General features: G+C 42.3%; 1 protein-coding gene across 1 annotated transcript; it reads right to left on the reverse strand.

The window, feature by feature from the left end:
- Positions 1 to 1,485: 1,485 nt before the first annotated feature.
- On the reverse strand, positions 1,486 to 18,149 carry pdcd4a (programmed cell death 4a). Its single transcript, XM_034586666.1, has 11 exons — positions 17,653 to 18,149; positions 11,220 to 11,534; positions 10,798 to 10,895; positions 9,167 to 9,280; positions 8,472 to 8,693; positions 7,749 to 7,846; positions 6,483 to 6,597; positions 4,604 to 4,711; positions 3,877 to 3,987; positions 3,626 to 3,765; positions 1,486 to 2,654 (listed from the first exon to the last, which is right to left on the reverse strand). The coding sequence occupies exons 1-11, from the start codon at positions 17,696 to 17,698 to the stop codon at positions 2,603 to 2,605; spliced, it is 1,419 nt and encodes a 472-aa protein (XP_034442557.1). The 5' UTR covers positions 17,699 to 18,149; the 3' UTR covers positions 1,486 to 2,602.
- Between the last annotated feature and the right edge of the window lie 383 nt (positions 18,150 to 18,532).

Here is an 18,532-nt window from a genome sequence, read left to right on the forward strand (position 1 = left end):
GACAGCTGGAGCAAATGTTTTATTTTGACGATTCAATCTGTTTATTTTTCCATCAGCTATACATCATTTTGTTAACGTCGTAATTCCTTTGTTTTATATGGCCCTAAAGTTTGAAATGAATATCATACAGCCACCATAAATGTAAATGAAAACACAGAGAATTCATGGTTTTGTACCATTGAACTACACTTTCTGTTGAAATTACAGTTACTGAAAAATTCTAATAAAATCTGGAATTTTGAGTTTTTATATATAGTCAATGGTACAGTTATAATATCACTAAACTGGCTCTCAACATGTCCGACTTCATCAGAAATTAGGAAAAAGTTAAAGTTAGGAGTATGGTGTGTATACCTTGAATAACATTTTTAAACTAACAATTTAGTAGCACTTAAATGGCACTTACTTATAGCACTTTGTAGTTTTGCTTTTTTGAAGAAATTGTACTTTCTCTATTCTTGTTGTAAGTCGCTTTGGATAAAAGCGTCAGCTAAATGAAATGTAATGTAATGTAATGTATTGTTAGGTTAAGATTTGGTTTAGACATGGATTGGTGATGGTTCAGGTTTTGGATTAGGTTTTGTTTCCGGTTGCCCACGATGAAGTGAAATCAGTGCAGAGTCTGAACAAAGATAGTTGCACATATTCTTGGAATTAGTGATCAATGGCTGGAATTACAATTTAAGTCAAATTAATCACATCACATTTAATGACCAAAGTAGATGTTTTTTTTTCATTTGTTGTCATCAGATGTAACCATGATTAATATATAGAAATAAAACACATTGGTGTCATTTACTTTTAATCTAAAAACATAGACGTATTCTAACATTCACGTGTGTATTATAAACTTTGTCAAATTGTTTCATTGAAGACTGAAATCAGTACACACAGCAAGAACAGTGTGGACATTTTTGATTTGGTTTCCCTTTAAAGTTGATGAAACACCACTTATGGTTCTCAGCACTGGAGTCAGAAACAGAAAAATCCAGTCCTCCACATACAGTTCTACAACTACACACTGAATTTGGTTAAGACATCAACTGTAGTTCACCTTACATCTGCATTGTCTTCCCATTTACCATTAAAATGTGGTATAATGATCATAAAAGGTGTTTTTAAGATAAAAAAAATCTTATTGACAAATACAGAATAAAAACCTTAAGGTTCAGTGTGTACAACTTAGTGCCATCTAGTGGTAAAGTTGCATGTTGCAGCTGAACACCCCTCACCTCATCCTCCCCTTCCAAACATGACAGAGAACCTGTGGCAGCCTTCAGTTGTCATAAAAACTAAAAAAGGTGTTTAGTTTGTCCAGTCTGGGCTACTGTAGAAAAAAATGAGAGGACCCACTCCAGATATTAATATAAAGTACTAAATATAAAGGGTCCATTCTAGGGTAGAGTAAGCAAGATGAACCACATCTCTACTTCTCCTGGTTCCCCTTTCATAAATACTGTCGGCACAGAAGAAAAACAAAACAGATTTCATTTTGATGCCTTTTTTAATGAATGAAATATACTTCTTATCCACATTTTATAACTTTGGTCAACATGTAAAACTTTTACAGACAGTTGCAGAAAACAATCTGAATATACCGAACAGGGCTGCCTTTTCAGACGTGTTAAACAATATCAAAGTTTAATGATGATCCAGAATATTTCTGCTCTCCAGAGCAAGTTTGGCTTCATGTTGTGAGGTTACCTGTCCAGAATCCATCGCTGACCATGTGGCTGCTGATACATCAATAGCAAGCAAAGGCGAGAGTGCTCAAAATATTGCTTGTTCAATTAACTTTACACATATTAAACCCCACTGTATTCTTATTTTCATTAAGAGCTTCCAAAGTATATTTGCCCTAATGCAATTTGACAGTGCCCAAACACCTCTTGCATTCATAGCTATGCTGTACAAAGTGAAAATTTTGCCTTAGACAAAAAAAGAGAACAAAAAAAACGCTGTTCATGAGGGATGGATAGAAGCACTGGAACCAGAAGGTACAAAGCATGGTGTTCCTAATCATCTCAAATCATTTGTGGCAGAAAATAAAAAGCTTAAGTTTGTTGTTGTTGAGCTAAATTACTAAGTGCTCACTGACTGCACAGTATGCTCTGTCTTTTAAGTGCTTTTGTCCATTTATAGCACATAACATGAAAAAAAAAGAAAGAGACGCAGCAACAGGTGAAGCAAAGCAAGAGACAAACCACCCTAGCTCATCTCCCACAAAACCCATCCTGTCCACCCGTCTGTCTGTGTGTCTGTCTGTCCTCTGCAGCTCTGACTTGAATTATTTCTTCACAAACAGGTACAAAGACTAAGGCAACAGGGGCGCATCAACCCCCAGAAACAAAGAATATTCTTACAAAAATGTCAAAACAGTGAATAACAAGATGAAGGGAACTGAACGCCCATAGCACTCTTCAGTCTACTTTCACCGAACGTCAACGCTGGTTTGTGTAATGACAACATTATCAGGAGAGGAACAAGGAAACGGCCGGCGCGCCTGATGTCAGGGGGACACGCTGGAACAGAACCAAGGCATAAAGAACCTGTAGCGACTCCTCCTCCTCTTCCTCCTCCTGCTACTCTTCCTCTTCCTGCATTAGGTCTTGATCAGGCCTCCATCGCCTTCGCTTACAAAGCGCTTTCGCCCTCTGGTGGAGAAAAGTTTGAGAGACATAATAGTATGATATATACCTTATAATATTATATTTCTCATTGTCAAATTGTGGTGCTGTCTGTGCATTCCTCTGTGCCACTATTAAAACCATCAGTTACCAACACTATTGCACTGGTTGTCATGTACCTTCAATTTCATGAATATTGGCAGAGCAGTTTATTCTGAGTTCAGTCACATATACACAGTCCTGTGGATGTAAATACATAGTACTGCACCAAATGTGTATTCATCCCCATCTTTAAATAGTCCCAATCAAAAGCTCCACCATCTACTTATTCTACATACTACAAGTCCCCACTAAAACTATTCTTACCAGCTGTTTTAAAACATTTGCCGGATTAATTTTTTTTAATTAAATGATATACTTCTGAGTTTTTTAAAATCAACATCTTATGCACAAAAAAAGTGTGTTCGAGACAGAGAACTCCAGAAATGATTATGCACCCATGCATTTTTGTTTTATTTACAATAAGAAAAGTATATTGAAACTAGAATTACGCCCTGTGGTTGTATGCCTCTGCCAACCAGTCGGTTTCAGTCGACAGATTTTTTTTCCAGACTCATATGAAGTCACCTTTACCGGAGACCTTTAACCACGGAAATAGAATCAGTTCATGTTTGAATTTAACTATCATGTTCAAGAGGCCGAAAAACTTTTTGTGCGGCCACCGTTACCTTTGACCACCAAAATCTAATCAGTTTATCTTTGAGTCCGAGTGAACATTTACTCAGAATTTGAAGAAATTCCCTCACAGTGTTCTTGAGCCGTCGTGTTCACAAGAATGGAATGGACAGACCAATACCCAGAAAATCTGATGCCTTTGCCACCGGTTGACGACGGCATGGAGGCATAAAAAACTAGTGTTTGAGAAACACTTAATTCTTAATAATAAGATAACAAGAAAAATTATATTCTGAAGAGCTTATTATCAACTATTCACTAACCTGGAGGGACAAGCATCCCTCAGCTGTTTGGTGATGACCGCCTCCTGGAAGCAGAGGTCCACAAAGGTCTCCATGAGGGAGTGGGCATGTGGCACATCTAGGTTGATTTCAGGGAGTTCATCGTAAACGCGCTGGAAACCCTACAGGAAGAACAAGAACGGGCATGAAGAGTCGAGATTAAATTCACATACATTTTTTATACTTTAAGTCTAAAATCTATTGAAATTATTTCACGACATTTGGGGACTGACCCTGTTCATCTGATCCACAGTGATGAGGCCTGTTTTCCAGAAGGACTGAAGCAGCTTAATCATCATATGACTGGCTGTGTCGCCTTTCGACTCCAGCACCATCACTACAACCTGAAAAACAAGAATATACGCCATCGTGTGTAAGAGAGAGGGGACGTGTTCTGCATCAGGCTTCACAAATCCAGAGTAGTGAAAGTTGCACATTTCCCCACATGGTGGCAGTGTTTGAACACATTTACCGGCAGACATTTTTTACACCAGGAGTCAGGAGAAGATGAAGGACTGAACATGACTGTTGTCCTCGTAAAAGATAATAAAAAGCTTATGACATTTTGACTAATTATTATCATTTGCAAACTGTAAAAATAGTTTAACTGGTCGTAAAACATAAACTGCACCCAACTACAAAACAACAAGTGTATATACACTCTTAACACATTTATAATTATGAATAATTGTATTTACGTTTTTGACTTTGATGACAAACATATTTTAGGGTTTCAACAAAATGAAATTCCATTTTCTTTGCCAAAATAAGAAACCTCACAAATAAAATATTCAGCGAAAACTTTTACTGAACTATCTGAACCTCACTGAGCATTATTACATTTGTATGGAAGATGGATGATCATTCTGTGGTATGCATTGTGCTTTACCATTCTGGGTTGATAGACTAGTACTGAACTCTGCTAATATATGTGCACGAGAGAAAGTTGGTTGACAGTACCTCGTAGACCAGCTCATGGTGGAAGTGGGGGACTTCCAGGTCTCTCAGACAATGATCTGCCTCTTTCTCGTCTCCAGATATCAGATACTCTTTGAGCAGGAGGTTCATCTGCAACAAAGGCATATGAATGAGACCATTGTTGTATTCTTTAATATATACTGTTGAGATTTCTGGTTTGTTTGCACAACGACACCAGGTCATTAACAGTGCAGGTGCCGACTGGATCAAACACAGCTGGAGACTTATACCTGTACCATCATTACTCTGGGTTGATCCTGTAAAGACTCAAGTCAAATGTGCACCGAAATTTATTAACTCACATTGGAGCAGTGTACCAAAACAACGGTCCATCGTTATACAAAATGAAAGTATTTGTTTAGAGGGAAAAATTCCTTCACCTTCTGAGGCTTTTATTTTGAAAAATGTGACTGCATGAATAGCAAAGGTGGGATTTTACTTAATGAATGAAAAAAATATATAGATTGTGCTGAATTTATCATGTGATAGCACACATCTATTATTTCCTTGTTACAAGTCGTGACTCCTTCCAGGATATTGGAAGTCTTACAGTTTTTGGGAAGAAAACTCGACATGCATCTGTATTCACACGGATAAACACAAAGAGCTGAATAACACCTGTAGCTCAAAAGAATTTCCGTCCAGCTACAGCAGAGGATTGACTCCAGCAATAACCCGGCTTCCTTGGCACATGTCTGAAATAACTCACAACTCAAGGGTCTCTACTTCAACAATCTACTCACACGGACTAAAGCCAATGGTGCAGGAGTATTTAGGGTGCGTCTAAATCCACTGCTAGCAGATTAACAGCAGGAAAAAGGTCCCTGTGCCAGACATGTTTTAGACGGGTTGTATTTAACTAATCATGGGTGTGTTATGGACAGAACATGCAATCCACCATCACAGTGCCAGTTACTATTCCGTTTCAAAAACCTTCTTCTTTCAAGCATTTGTTCTTGTTTGCATCTACACTCGAATCTTTAGGTCTGGGCTTCATTTTTTATTCGGCGTGGTTAACTGCTGAGCTGCATGCACCGTTTCACTTGAACCTATTTATGGAACAATTAGTCACACTTGAGGTTTGAGACAAGCGCGATCAATGTAACAAGTGCAAACCTCTCAGAGCTGAACCAACACTTCTGAGTCAACTCTGGGTCTAATTCAGCGAGCTGAGGGAATGTGAGTCAATGTGAGGACAGTGACGGAGAAGGGAGGATAAAGAAATTGAAAGGAGTTAAAGGACAACAACAGACAGAAGAGAGCGAGAGAGGCAACCAACCAGGAAATCAGAAGTGGACGGGAGAGGCTGACTCTCCTTAGGATTGCACAACGCTACGCAACTGAAAACACAATGACGGACCACACTCTCATTTCAAAAACATATGTTTTTGAAATGAGAGTGTGGTCCTTGTCAAATGCTGTGTAACTTAACAATTTGACAAAATGTGCGGTTGAAACTCCCACTTATTTCACAACCACTTCCGAAATCAAGATCCTGGAACAATAAATGTAAACAAAGAGGAGAACACGTGTGGTGCCACTGTGTGTGTGTGTGTGTGTGTGTGTGTGTGTGTGTGTGTGTGTGTGTGTGTGTGTGTGTGTGTGTGTGTGTGTGTGTCCCCCTCGTTTTTGCAGTTCCCACTTCTCACGGGAGAAAAAGCGCTCTGCTGACACAGCAACATAGCAGCGTGTTGGCCAGTGGCTCTCTACCCAGCATGCATCTCTGCCTTCTGTTTACATAATGTCAACAAAGAGAGAACAGCTCGTTCTCAATCTCAGGTGTTGGGGATTTTATCTATTAAATCATTTAGAGAAGCGAAACGAGCAGGCAAGGTTTTTTTTAAATGTGATCTGATCTTACCTCTTTGACGAGATGTTTGACAGGTCTCAGGCCTCCGCCCACACCCCACACGTTATCTAAACGAACCATCTCCCTCTTCATGGTCAGCAGCACAGCGGCACGGTCTAAAGCCACTCTGGAAAAAATAAGACACCACAACCGCAATGTGATTTAAATGCATCTACTACAACACTAAAGTGAATTACCCAATTTAGCATGGAGGTCCAAAAATGATCAAGACAACATTACACAGATGTTGTGTTCTGTGGAAATATTATCTGACAACCACACATCTGCGCCTTTTAAACTCACAGAGGAGGAACGGCAAATTGGATTTTTGTTGCATCTGTTTTCCATGTTTGCCCATTTTACTGTGACATTAACTGGACAGATCCACCTTAAGAGCCCATAAAAAAGTGGTAATCTTGAAGATTTCAGTCCTGGTCGATACCTGATATAGAAGTCAGGTAATAACCTTTCATTCTGGGTTTTGATTTTACACCTCACATCGCACGAGGCTTTGAACAGCAAGGTGCACTGACACAAGTTGGTTGGAGGTGTTCAGCCTGTCGCCTGCTGCTCTTCATCTAACACCTCACTGTGGCTGCTCCTTCTTCTTTGCTCTCAGTAATATCTCAAACTGATCCACTGTCAGAACATAACCACTGTCTATTATTTCTGACATGCACTGAATTCCATTTTTGTAGTGTATGTGAGAACGCAAATGTCCGAGTCAGGTGCTCAAGACATTTTCCTGAACTTTTTCAGTCCACTCGTAAAATGTCCAGAAAGAGTGGAGTGAGCCCATGTGAGAATACAGCAGGACATTTCACAGTGAGTGGGCCTTTCGATAACGTTTCAGCAAAACTGAAAAATATAGACATATATCTCAGGGTGTATTAGAGATGCTATTGCACGTAGAATACGCTGGAGATGTCTAACAAGATGAGGAGATTTTAGAGCTTTTGGTGATAAGAGCCAACGGTGGTGTGGATGCACTGTGAACAAAAACACATGATTTCCGCAGCAGAATGGATACGTCTCATGTCCTCAACACAGGAACCACCCCTCGCCTGAATGCTTTGGACATTTTCCTGTTGGTGTGAACATGTCTGACCCCAACAATCTCCAACTACTTTCTTCATTTGTGAAAGACACTGAAAAATATCCGCACCCAATTTTCTAGAGTTCATGTCTGAAAACGCCTGACAAAGACATTTATTTGAATGACAATATGAGGTAGATTTTTTTTTAATAAGCACAGTAACTTTGCTTGTGTTGGCTCACCTGGCGTGCTCACAGTCCACTTTGCCCTTGTAACAGTCCAGAAAAGACATGGGGAGGACGTGGTCCGCGATGGCTCTGGCTATGAACTGGCCAAGCATCTGAAAGAGAACACATCCCAGTATCGCACATTAAAGTCCAACATGTTGTGGTGTAGCGTGACGGCATGAAGACGTGGTTCCACTTTACCCAATCCTTTTTGAATAGTAGCATGTGTCTCATCATTGACTTGTTTTCTTTGAGCAATTTAAGGCCCTTTTTAATTCGACTTATTAGATTGGGGACACACATAATACCATTTACAACCCTTGGCCTCTAGACTGATTTACATTATCTGACTAACACACATTCTTGATCTGAGCAAGATACTAACATGTTTTAACTGAGGAGGCAACGAGCTGCAGAGTTTGCAAAGTCCTTCTAAGACTTCAATGCCTCAGAGTCGCACGCCATAGCATCGCTACGGAAACAGGAGGGAAATTAGCCTGGTGTCATGTTTCCATCACTGTTATTTGAAGCTTAGGCCGATGAATACAGACGACTACTGCAGAGTCATTTGACCCAGGAATGAATGTGATTGTGTTAAAAGCTCAAATGTTGTGTGTGTAACATCAATCAAAACTAAATTCATTTTGTGTCGTACTTAATCTTTAAAGTGAGTAAAGCCCTGAAGCGTGTCCCCAACCTCTTATGAGCTACTTATGCACAACAGTGTCTTTGTTTTACCTGCGGAGCCTCCGGTGTGTCCAGTATGAGGTCTGGCAGCTCTTTCAGCGTCTTGTCGAAGGCTCGGGCCATTTCGCTCTGTGACAGCATCTTGCCCGACAGATCAGAGAGCAGGCGGGAGGTCAGCTCTCTGTGGCTCGCCTTGCCCTCCAGGGACAGGGACACGGCCAGGGAGGAGAACTCGAACTTATGGTGGCCCAGGTTGAGGCCCTTCAGCAACATCTGGCAGGAAGGAGGACAAATAAAAAGAATTAGGGTTATTGTGGAGTAAACTTAAACTTAAAGTCAATTATTAATGTGCATAACACAAGTGTAAACTGTAACATATCCAGTTTACAGAACTACATGGTCTCTCACTAAAGCATTTTTCAGACATGAACTCCAGAAAATGTCAAGACTTGGTGAGATACAGCATTAGCCTTGGCCCTCTAGTTCCCTACTGTATTCTCATATGGGTTCACTCTATTTTTCCAGACATTTTACTTGGGGGATGGCAGGAAAAACTACTGGAAAATGTCCAGAGTGACTGACTTGGATATTTGCGTTCACACATGCAGCCCCTCTGGAAAATGTCTGGACTCCAGAACATGTCGGAGAGCAGCTTAACAAATACGGTTACTGATCTAATGATTTAATTAATGGTGAACATGAAGCAGCATGTGAAGAGGAAGAAGAAATGATTTGAAAGCTTGTACCTGCACTTCTTTTGTGTCTCCATGTTCAAAGTACTCCTTCACAATCGGGTTGACCATCTTCTCCAGCTCCCTCTCATCGACTTCTGGCAACACCTTTGCATAAACCGTGTCTCCCTGCACAACAACAATAACACACATCATCAGTAACAGGCACAACAAAGTGGATGCACAAGATGCAACCTTTTTATTTGCAATCCAGTATTGATCCAGCATGGGATCCTGACATTTAAGCTCAATGACCTGAGAAAAAAGTTAAATGTAAATTATTGTGACTTATATAAAAATCCTGATGTGTTATGTGTGTTTTCTTCTGCAAAGCAAACTAACAATTTAAACTTGTCGGTTTTTGTTCCAGTACGTCGGTCAAAACCAGTCCGGCTACTTTTGAGGTGAGGTGTTGCTCCACCTGGAGAACAATAAGCAGCACTGATCAAATAATCCCAGCACAAGTACTTTCCATTTTACTTTGTACTTGTTCTACATGTACAGACAATATTCTTCATGTAAGAGCCATTTATAGCCTGATCAAGGACTGGTCAAACAAGAATAAAGCTTTTCCCAAAAATTTGGACGGGAGGAGGCGTTCTGCTCAGGTGAGCCCCGCAGGCTGCTTCAAATTCAACTGCACATGTCCCCGTCTGCTTTTTTTTGGTACCACTCTGTCCCAGTTCCCTCTTAACACACTGACATATTTCCACTGCTCTCAAGGCCAAATCCCACAGGCTCCATTCCCACTGTGTGTTGAGTCAGCGTGACCATTAGCAGGAGACAAACTCAGCGTCCCACAGAGCGTTCAGCTCGATAACGGGGTTAAAGATTGAAAATACAGTTGATTGTGATGGGACGGGGCCATCTGGGTGAAACCATCATGTGAGCGGACATGTTTTTTTTAATGAGCTGTGGCCCTGTGTTTTCAATACTTTAACAATCCAGTATAAATTACAAAAACTGGTCCATTGATCATATGCTCCAAGATAAGAAACCAATATATTCTCGACATAGGTGTGTTGACAATCATCTTGTTCACAGGGCGAAGCCTCTTGTATATACGGAGCGTCAACATCAGCAGCAGCCTCAACATCAGCACATTTGTTTGACACAAGAAATAAAAGGTGTCACACAACACAGCTCAGATCAGTGGGCCTCTGTGGAACAAAAAGCTGCTGAAAACAACACGTCTGACCAACAACAACTGAGATAAACTAACCTGAGCTGCCGATGCTCATTCATTAGTGGAAAAACAACATGTTGGCTGCGTAGCATCAGTATTTAAGGGGTTGGCACCAGAGACAGAATATATAAAGTTTAAAGAATTAGTCAGTTTGACGAAAAAAAGAATCTCCGCCTTTTATGAAAATAAAATGAATCTTTAAAATCATCGATCAGATAAAAGAAGCAAGCTACAGATTTCATCCTCTCATTTTATACCAATATATACAACTTATTGAGGAAAATATTGAAAGATTTATTATTCAATACTGAAAATAAATTTGTCTGTGAAAGGCTCATATCTGCAGATTTTATCGTTGAACGATAACTCAGTCAAACAGAAATCACTACTTTTATGATGCAAAATGCTGAAGAAACAGACCGGGTACCAAACTCCCAGTCTGTCCCACTCACTCACTCACCTGGGCAAATTCATCATAGTTGGGGTCCCGCACGTCAGGCTCCTCGTCTTCGTAAACCATCCCAGCAGCCCCCCACACTCCTTTACCACCAGCCCCACCTGCAGACAACCAGCAAACAAACCATAGATAAGTGGAGCTCGCTACAGATTCATTTTTCCCAACGCAGTTTGAACAGCTGATGAAATGCAGGTCATGAAACACACAAGGTTTTCAGCCAAACTGATTGTCACTGTCAACAATCAGCACATGGTGTAAATACAAACTATACACACTTCTCAACATTTCACGACCAGAGACGAGACAACTATGACTGTTATTTATATCAGTGGTTTCAACTTTTCCAACTTAAAATATTTAATATGAATCAAGCTCTTCAAAGTGTAATTTCCCTCTGCCTCAATCCCTGTGAGCACAACCTGTACCTTTCTTTGGCAGGCCTCTGCCCTTGCCCGTCCTGGATTTGCGGTCGTTGGCGTTGACTTTGCCTTTTGGACTGTTTGGGTCGCCTCCTGCCACATCTCCCGACTCGGAGAAGGACTCGCTGGTGGAGTTGCGGGACGAGGACTTGCGCAGGCGACGCTTGGCTTTGGCTTTGAGCCGCGCATCGTGCAGCGCCTTCTCTTGCGGCGTCCAGTTGCCGTTCAGCTCGGCCTCGTTCAGCAGGTCCTCGTCCTCGTCCTCGTGGCTGCCGCGGGGATGGTTGGCGTGTGCCAGGTTTCCGTCGAAAGAGAACAAGCCTGTGATCAGAGAGATGGAGCAGTGGATTTGTAGTTAAGGAAACAATTACTGCACATTGAGTTACCACCATCATCATCTGAACGCAAAACGAGAGAATAAGCTCACTTGTGCTCGGGCTTGTTCGGAGTTGGTTCAACTTGCTAACATTTAAAAAAAACTGTTTCTCGTTTAACCTTAACCCTACACAAAAATAGAGAAGCTTAGATTTTTATATATTTATATGGTGGTCACAATGTTTTGGTTGGTTTTATTGGTCATGATAATCCCCCCCCCCAACCCCCGAAACACAAGAGGTAGAGCCGCAAAGTGTTGAAGAGTTGAACCAGTTTTTCGGGCGCAAGTTCCAGATTGTAGATTGTTTAAAGTTGCTCAACTGAGCATAGGGAATGCTTATGGTGGAAAAAGACGATTTTATTTCTGAACAAATATTATGGCAGAAAGTTTTCTCTGCACCACAAAGTTTAAACTAATGTGATTGGTTGGGCTTAGATTTACCTGCACTGCAAACAACACTTTTATCCAGTGTGGGTTCAGGAAACCTCGACTCAGAGCGTAAAAAAACAATGCTGAGTGACTGCGTGCGCTACAGCCACCTCCATGTGTCAAGTGCCTTGCACACCAGGTTAACTGCGACACAACACGGAGCAAACTCAACAACACACACACACGCACGCTGTGTTAGATGTAATATGGATCAATGTGTCAAGCAACTTAATGTAATTGTATTTGGTGAGTAGAAATAAGTACTAGTTTTAGGGATACGCTTCTTGTAAGTGTGGAGAAAGAATTACAACAACAACAACAACAACAACAAGTAGTACTGGAGTGTTTCTGCAGGAAGGGGAGGAGAGAGAGAAGGGGGGAGGAGAGAGAGAAGGAGGGAGGGAGGGAGGGAGGGAGCAAAGGGCAACACATGCTGCAGAAATGCTGACACCAGTATCTTTTCATTCCTCTGTATTCTCGCGATCTGTCCCCAGCAGCTAGCGTGGACCTGACTACATATGGCCTGGTTGGGTCCACGACGGGAGGGGTCACATGACGGCAAGAGGCTGAAGGAGAGACGGAAAGCAGCAGCAGGAGGAGGAGGAATGTGTGAGGGTGTAATGAATACTTAGCTCCTCTTATACATGTGTCCGCATGGCAGTTTGAAACGTTGTGGCCCTATAGATTACAGTATTATGGAAAACACACAGAGGGGAGGAGAGGGGGGGATAATGTCCGAGCCACAGATAAAACAAACTATCTGAAGATCGGCAGCAACCGCAGCTAAAAGTTTTCATCGTACTTCTGTTGCAAACAACTTTTTAAATGTGCTCAAAACTTTTGCCGAGTTCAGTCGGCTCAAGCTGTGTAAAGAGCAAATTAGAGGGAGGCTCATCTGAGCAAAAAGCAGGACACCTCCCTGCATTAACCTGTTGAAGACGGAGCTGCACCACACCCATGGTCTTCAAAAATCCGTAAACAACCGACCATGTGTCATCTCATCCGCCGGACTCCGCCTCCCTTCCCCTCATGTAGGCCACAAGGCCTGCCAGCGCTGTAAATTAGGAACTAACCAATGGCTGCGAGCCAAACACACGGCCGGCCCACTGGAAAAGAGCAGGAAGGGAAAAAAGCAGAAAACGTCTGAGGTGTTCGCCAAGAGGAGAGTTGCAAAACGAGCTCAATAAAATGCAGCCAAGTCGAGTCACTTTTTTCAACTTGGCACGGATCATGTGCGGCTGTAATGCAGAGCTGGACTGTAGCTGCTGCTTAAAGAGCTGTAGTCTACTCAACAGAGGTAGGTCTGTGGGTCACTGTCCCCGTAAAGCTGCTGCAGCAAACTCACACACTCATCTTCAACCTGCCGACAAAGAAATTAACACCAAACCAAATATTAAAAACCGCCCCTGCAGTTAAAACAAACAGGTCCACGGACAACCTCTGCTCTACAAGCTGCGTGGGAGCTTTCCACAGCCAGAGAGCCTGAGCTGCAGTGTTGACGGGTTTAGCTTTGAGAATTTGTGAAGTTGCCATGTTGTTTGAATGAGAAGGGGGTCAGTAGAGCACAGATTCTTACACACCTCCCCTAGAGGTGGATCTAGTTTTCAAACCCACAACCATGAATTGTCAGAATTCCTCAAATGCAGCCAGTCCACTCAAAAAATGTGTTTTTCTTCCTGCTGCTTCACTCTGTGAACAATGATGTGTGTGCATGTGTGAGTTTGACCCTAGAAAACTGTTTCCTGCAAAGAGAACATTTTTCAGATTGAATCTATTGAGCTTAAAACATGTAAAATACAACTAGTTTGAAAGAAAATCTTCATCCTGTCTGTAACTCACACAAATGTGTCATAGAAACACGAAGCCTCCGACAGAAACGTGAAGCCCTCGTGCGCAGTCACCACCGGGAGTTGATTTCACAGTGAAGCAGGCGTCAACTCGTGTGTCTGTGAAACATGTCTGCATAATCCTAAAATGTGTATTTTGGCCAGGGAAGTAAAAGATAGTAGATGTAATCCAAAGTTTAACCAGCTACATTATCTCTTTGTGGCACAGTACTTCTATACATGTCTGGAGGGAATCTGTCCTGAAAGGCCGCAGCCCGGTGTTTAAAAGCAGAGGCCATTTGTTTTGAATTTCATCTCTTCTGAATCTGCTTTGCGTTGGCACCGGTCAGAAAGTGGAGGAAATGAACAGAGCCTTTTAAATCCCTGTGCAACTTAAGAACTATATTGCAACAAATCCCAGGCTGCCAGCAACTTATCCACTGTGTTAACTTCAGCTGGCACTCTTGGTTGTGATTAAGAGGGCAGAGGTGGCTAATCTGACGTGCACGGGCCGACAATCCTGTTGAGCTCGTCGGTTTGCAAAAAAGAAAAGACGAGAAATGATGCATGCAGACACTTGCTATGATTCTACGTATTTTCTTCTCGTCTTTATTCTACTTTATAAAATTGTTGTGCTGCTTTTTTTTAGCCCTGAAACTCTCCTTTAAAGAATCTGGTTAAATATAGGTCCAGTTAGAATTGCCCTCTGTAGAACGTATACGTCCGCCAAGGCCCAACAGTCCCCTTAAATCAAAACAAGCTTTATAGCTAAGGTCACATTACGATTCTCAGTTACATATCGGTACTTGATACAGGTTTCTAGCTCCATTTAGTATATACAGCTGCTGACAAAAAGCGTATACCCCTATGAAACCACATCTGAATCCACTGCAGAAAACGTAACCTCCTTGGAGGAGGTAATGAGTGACTATCTGCCGAGAGAGAACTTTTTCTTTCTTTCCACTGTCCTCTAAAATCAAGCATCTGCACATTGATACAGGAGACAAATGGAGCAGCCCCCCTGTACGTGGCCCTGTGGTGATTATCTATCAGAGGGAAAAGAGAAGGGTGTGGATGTCTCAAGGGTTTAACTGTCATTTAGTTCAGGAGACTCCAGTTGAGTTTAGCTTGAAAAAAAAAAAAAAACTTCGACGACAGAGGATTAGGACCACACACACACACACACACACACACACACACACACACACACACACACACACACACACACACACACACACACACACACACACACACACACACACACACACACACACACACACACACACACACACACACACACACACACACACACACACACACACGTCATTGATTTGCTTCTTTGCGTCTTGAGTCACCCTGTGCAAAGTCACAGAGCAATAATACAGATAGTGTGAGGGGGATGTGCGTTCAAGAGATTAGAGCAACTCAGATAAGCGGCCGAGAGTCTGATAACGTGTTTGTTTTTTTCATTTAAAATCACCTCCACTGGTGCACTGTGAAACACCACGTTACACAGGTGGGGTTCAGTTTCCCAACTCGAGGACTTGATGTAAATGTGTTAATGAATGCATGTCGGGGGGGGAGGGGTTAGCAAAAAAAACAGAAGGCAAGGAAACGTGAAGGGAAGGCTTCAGGTTTAAGGCTGCGGGTTTCTTTTGTGCACTTAATGCATTTATTTACCCAGGGAGTTATGTAAATGTTCTCAGAGGTGTGGTTTGACACGAGGCAATAAATCTGCACCTACGGGGCAATCAGAAGAACACAGATCGCCTCTGTGTTGAACGATAACTGACACAGGCCGTGCAGATCATTAGTGGTGAAACACTACTTGATAATGTCTCATTTTAAAGTCATTTCTCATTCTAGTTTTATATCAAGACAAAATACCCAAAACACATTCTCCCCTGAAACAGAACCGACACCAAGCTCAGTTAACTTTTAGGCGTGCCCTGAAAACCGAGCACCCCAGGTTCGGTTCCAACCTGGTCCTTTGCTGAGCATCTTCCCCGCTCCCTTCCCATCAGGCCTCTCCTGTCCTTTCAATAAATACCTAAAAAATGTGTTTCTACACTTTTTAAGTCATTATTAAACTCTGGTAATTGATATGTTATATTTGGATAAATAAATTGAGGTGTGAAAGTCCGACCAAAATGAAACAATCCTGTTACCTTGAATAAAATTGGGAATTGCTCAGGATAATTGAAACTATTTTGGTTAATGTAAGTTAGATAATTTAATGAAGAATTGTTACAAGCCTGGAAGTTAACACTGGTTTTTAACATTTACTATTCTATTCGCTCAGAAAGAAATTTGAATCAACTTTTTTGATGTGGAAATAAAGTTTTGAAGGTTGAATGACTGATAATGTTTGACAAGACGCGTGTTCCACTATGTCAGTTTAAAATACATCCTATATTGTTGTGCGAGTCCAGCTTCCAGTCTGACCCACAACATATTGGGGGTTTGTTTTCCTTCTCAGCTCAGACAATAGACTCTTTGACAGCATGCGTGTGTCTGTGTGTGTGAACCTCATCAACAGAGGCTGCTCGATCAAGCATGGCCGACCCTCCTTGAGAAAGGCCAGTGGAGTTCACCAGGAGAAGCCATCTGTGCCGTTCTCTCACGCACAGACACACACACACACAAACATAACAAGCCAGCAACAAACCATGTGGTGTCTCACATGCACAGATCCTCCCCCCCTCTGTACAACCTAAGGTGAATCAGCTGCAAGTGTTTTTTATATACAAACACAAATCCAGGTTTTATTGAGCTTGAACTTGTGAATTCTCACTTTGACTCAACACAACCTGCTGTTTACTCAGCTACACTATACATTTCTTATGTAACCTTTAAATACAGCAGCAGCCGAGGTTATATAAAGGAGGCTGTTCCTATTGGCTCTTATAGTGGGGCTATACATGGCTACGTCACTGTCAGGCTCAGAGACAGATAGACAGGGAACACAAGGAGACACAGGCAAAACATAAACATAACTCACAGTGTCAATTACATTAAAGGGGGGGCGTGTGGGACATGTAGGACGACGTAAACATGGCTGCTGGTGCAGGTTAACCACAAATCACATCCTGTTTTTTGATTTGCTTTGTGCTCAATTTGATCTGCAAGCGTGCAACATACGAAAAAAACAACAATAGCTTCAGATTTTCTGCAGGAAATTGGAATCAAATGTCTCCTGCGTTAAATAAAAGGTTGAAACGTGCAGAATAATAGAAAACAACGGGGTCGTTTATGTACATGTATGAGATTGAGGAAGTGTAATATCGTAAAAGAGGGGGGGCAGGAAACAAAGCAGCTCGATCTGCGTCGTGCCTTCGCATCGAAGAAGAGTGTCCTGGTACACAAATACACCAGGACATTGTGTTATCGCGCATTACACACGGGCTCGCCAAGGCGGAAGTAAGCGTCGTGTCCTCGTCCAATCACAAACGCGAAAGGGTTAAACGTGAAAGCAGCTCAACAACAAAACAATCGCGACGAAGCTGCAAAAAAAAAAAAAAAAAAAAAAGCGTTAAAATGCTGGTTTTAAAATGGTTTTGGATGAAGTGCATCGATGCGTCAATGTGCGTGTTGCACCGATCATGCGTGTGTGTGAGGCAGAGTGTGAGTGTGTGTGGGGTTTAAAGGGAGCACATGGTGAAGCATGGCTGCAGCCCATCCCATGCAGGGACAATGGATGGTGGAGGTGGGGGAGCAGGGAGAGAGCCACGGGGCTTCCCCCCCCCCAGACATCGGCCTCTGCGCCCCGGGCAGGCGACGCAAGGCACGGCCGAATTCATGCACTCACCGTCGGCTTGCTGAGCGGCGGGCCACGTATCCACTTCGGTCGCCATGGTTCTTCTCTGCCTCAAGTGCTCGGTTAAAAGAAGAAGATCCCTCTCGGTTCTCTCTCTCTCTCTCTCTGTGTCTCTGCAACCCGCACGACAAAAAACACAAACCAGGCGGATCCAGAAATGAATTATAAAAACAAAGTCTTTAAACTAAAGATGGAGGAAGGGGAGAAAAAAAACAACAACAACAACCCTGACCCCGTTCCTTCGTGCAGCTCAGTCTCAGCTGAGGAGAACAAAAAAAAACCACAAAAAAAAACAAGAAGAAGAAGAAATGAATTTGCAAAAATGTCCCGTGAGAGAAATGCACGTTAGTCTCTCCTCTGCGTTGGGAGGTGCAGAGAGCGAGGCGAGGACCCAGGGCAGGTTTGGAGGGAAGCAGGTGAACTAGTCTGAGAGCATTTGAACAAACAGTCTGCGGGTAAACAAAGTCTGTTTTTAACTTTGCAGGAGCGAGCGCACAGGGGTCACGTGGAGAAAGCGCGCACGGGGAGTGGTCCGGGCAGGGGGTGGGTGCTGGTCCACGCTGACCAATCACAGAGCAGGAGAAACAACAACCTTCTGTTAAATGTCCTTTTCAAATGTTTTTCTCAACAAAACACACAAATATTTACATTGAATACTCAAGAACCTTATTGCCTGTTAAACAGATTAGCAAGGGAAAGATACCAAGATACAAATATTTAGAATCAGCTTTATTTACCATGTACATAGTGTAGAGTGTACATAGAGGAATTTGACTCCTAGTATGTGTACTAGTATTTTTACTGCACAAGACGGTAGTGCAATGGAAGGACAAGAAATATTTAACTGCTAATTATGACGTAATTTTGACCA

This window comes from Hippoglossus hippoglossus, chromosome 1, assembly GCF_009819705.1.
Source record: "Hippoglossus hippoglossus isolate fHipHip1 chromosome 1, fHipHip1.pri, whole genome shotgun sequence".
Lineage (NCBI taxonomy): Eukaryota > Metazoa > Chordata > Actinopteri > Pleuronectiformes > Pleuronectidae > Hippoglossus > Hippoglossus hippoglossus.

What these genes read in the sequence shown, in the direction of transcription:
- pdcd4a (XM_034586666.1), bottom strand. Translation starts at nt 17,698, where the DNA reads ATGGCGACCGAAGTGGATACGTGGCCCGCCGCTCAGCAAGCCGACG. An exon ending in ACTATGATGAATTTGCCCAG is followed by an intron (nt 9,281 to 10,797) that starts GTGAGTGAGTGA and finishes GTTGTTGTGCAG; the next exon opens with GGAGACACGGTTTATGCAAA. An exon ending in ACCATGAGCTGGTCTACGAG is followed by an intron (nt 3,988 to 4,603) that starts GTACTGTCAACC and finishes CTTGTTTTTCAG; the next exon opens with GTTGTAGTGATGGTGCTGGA.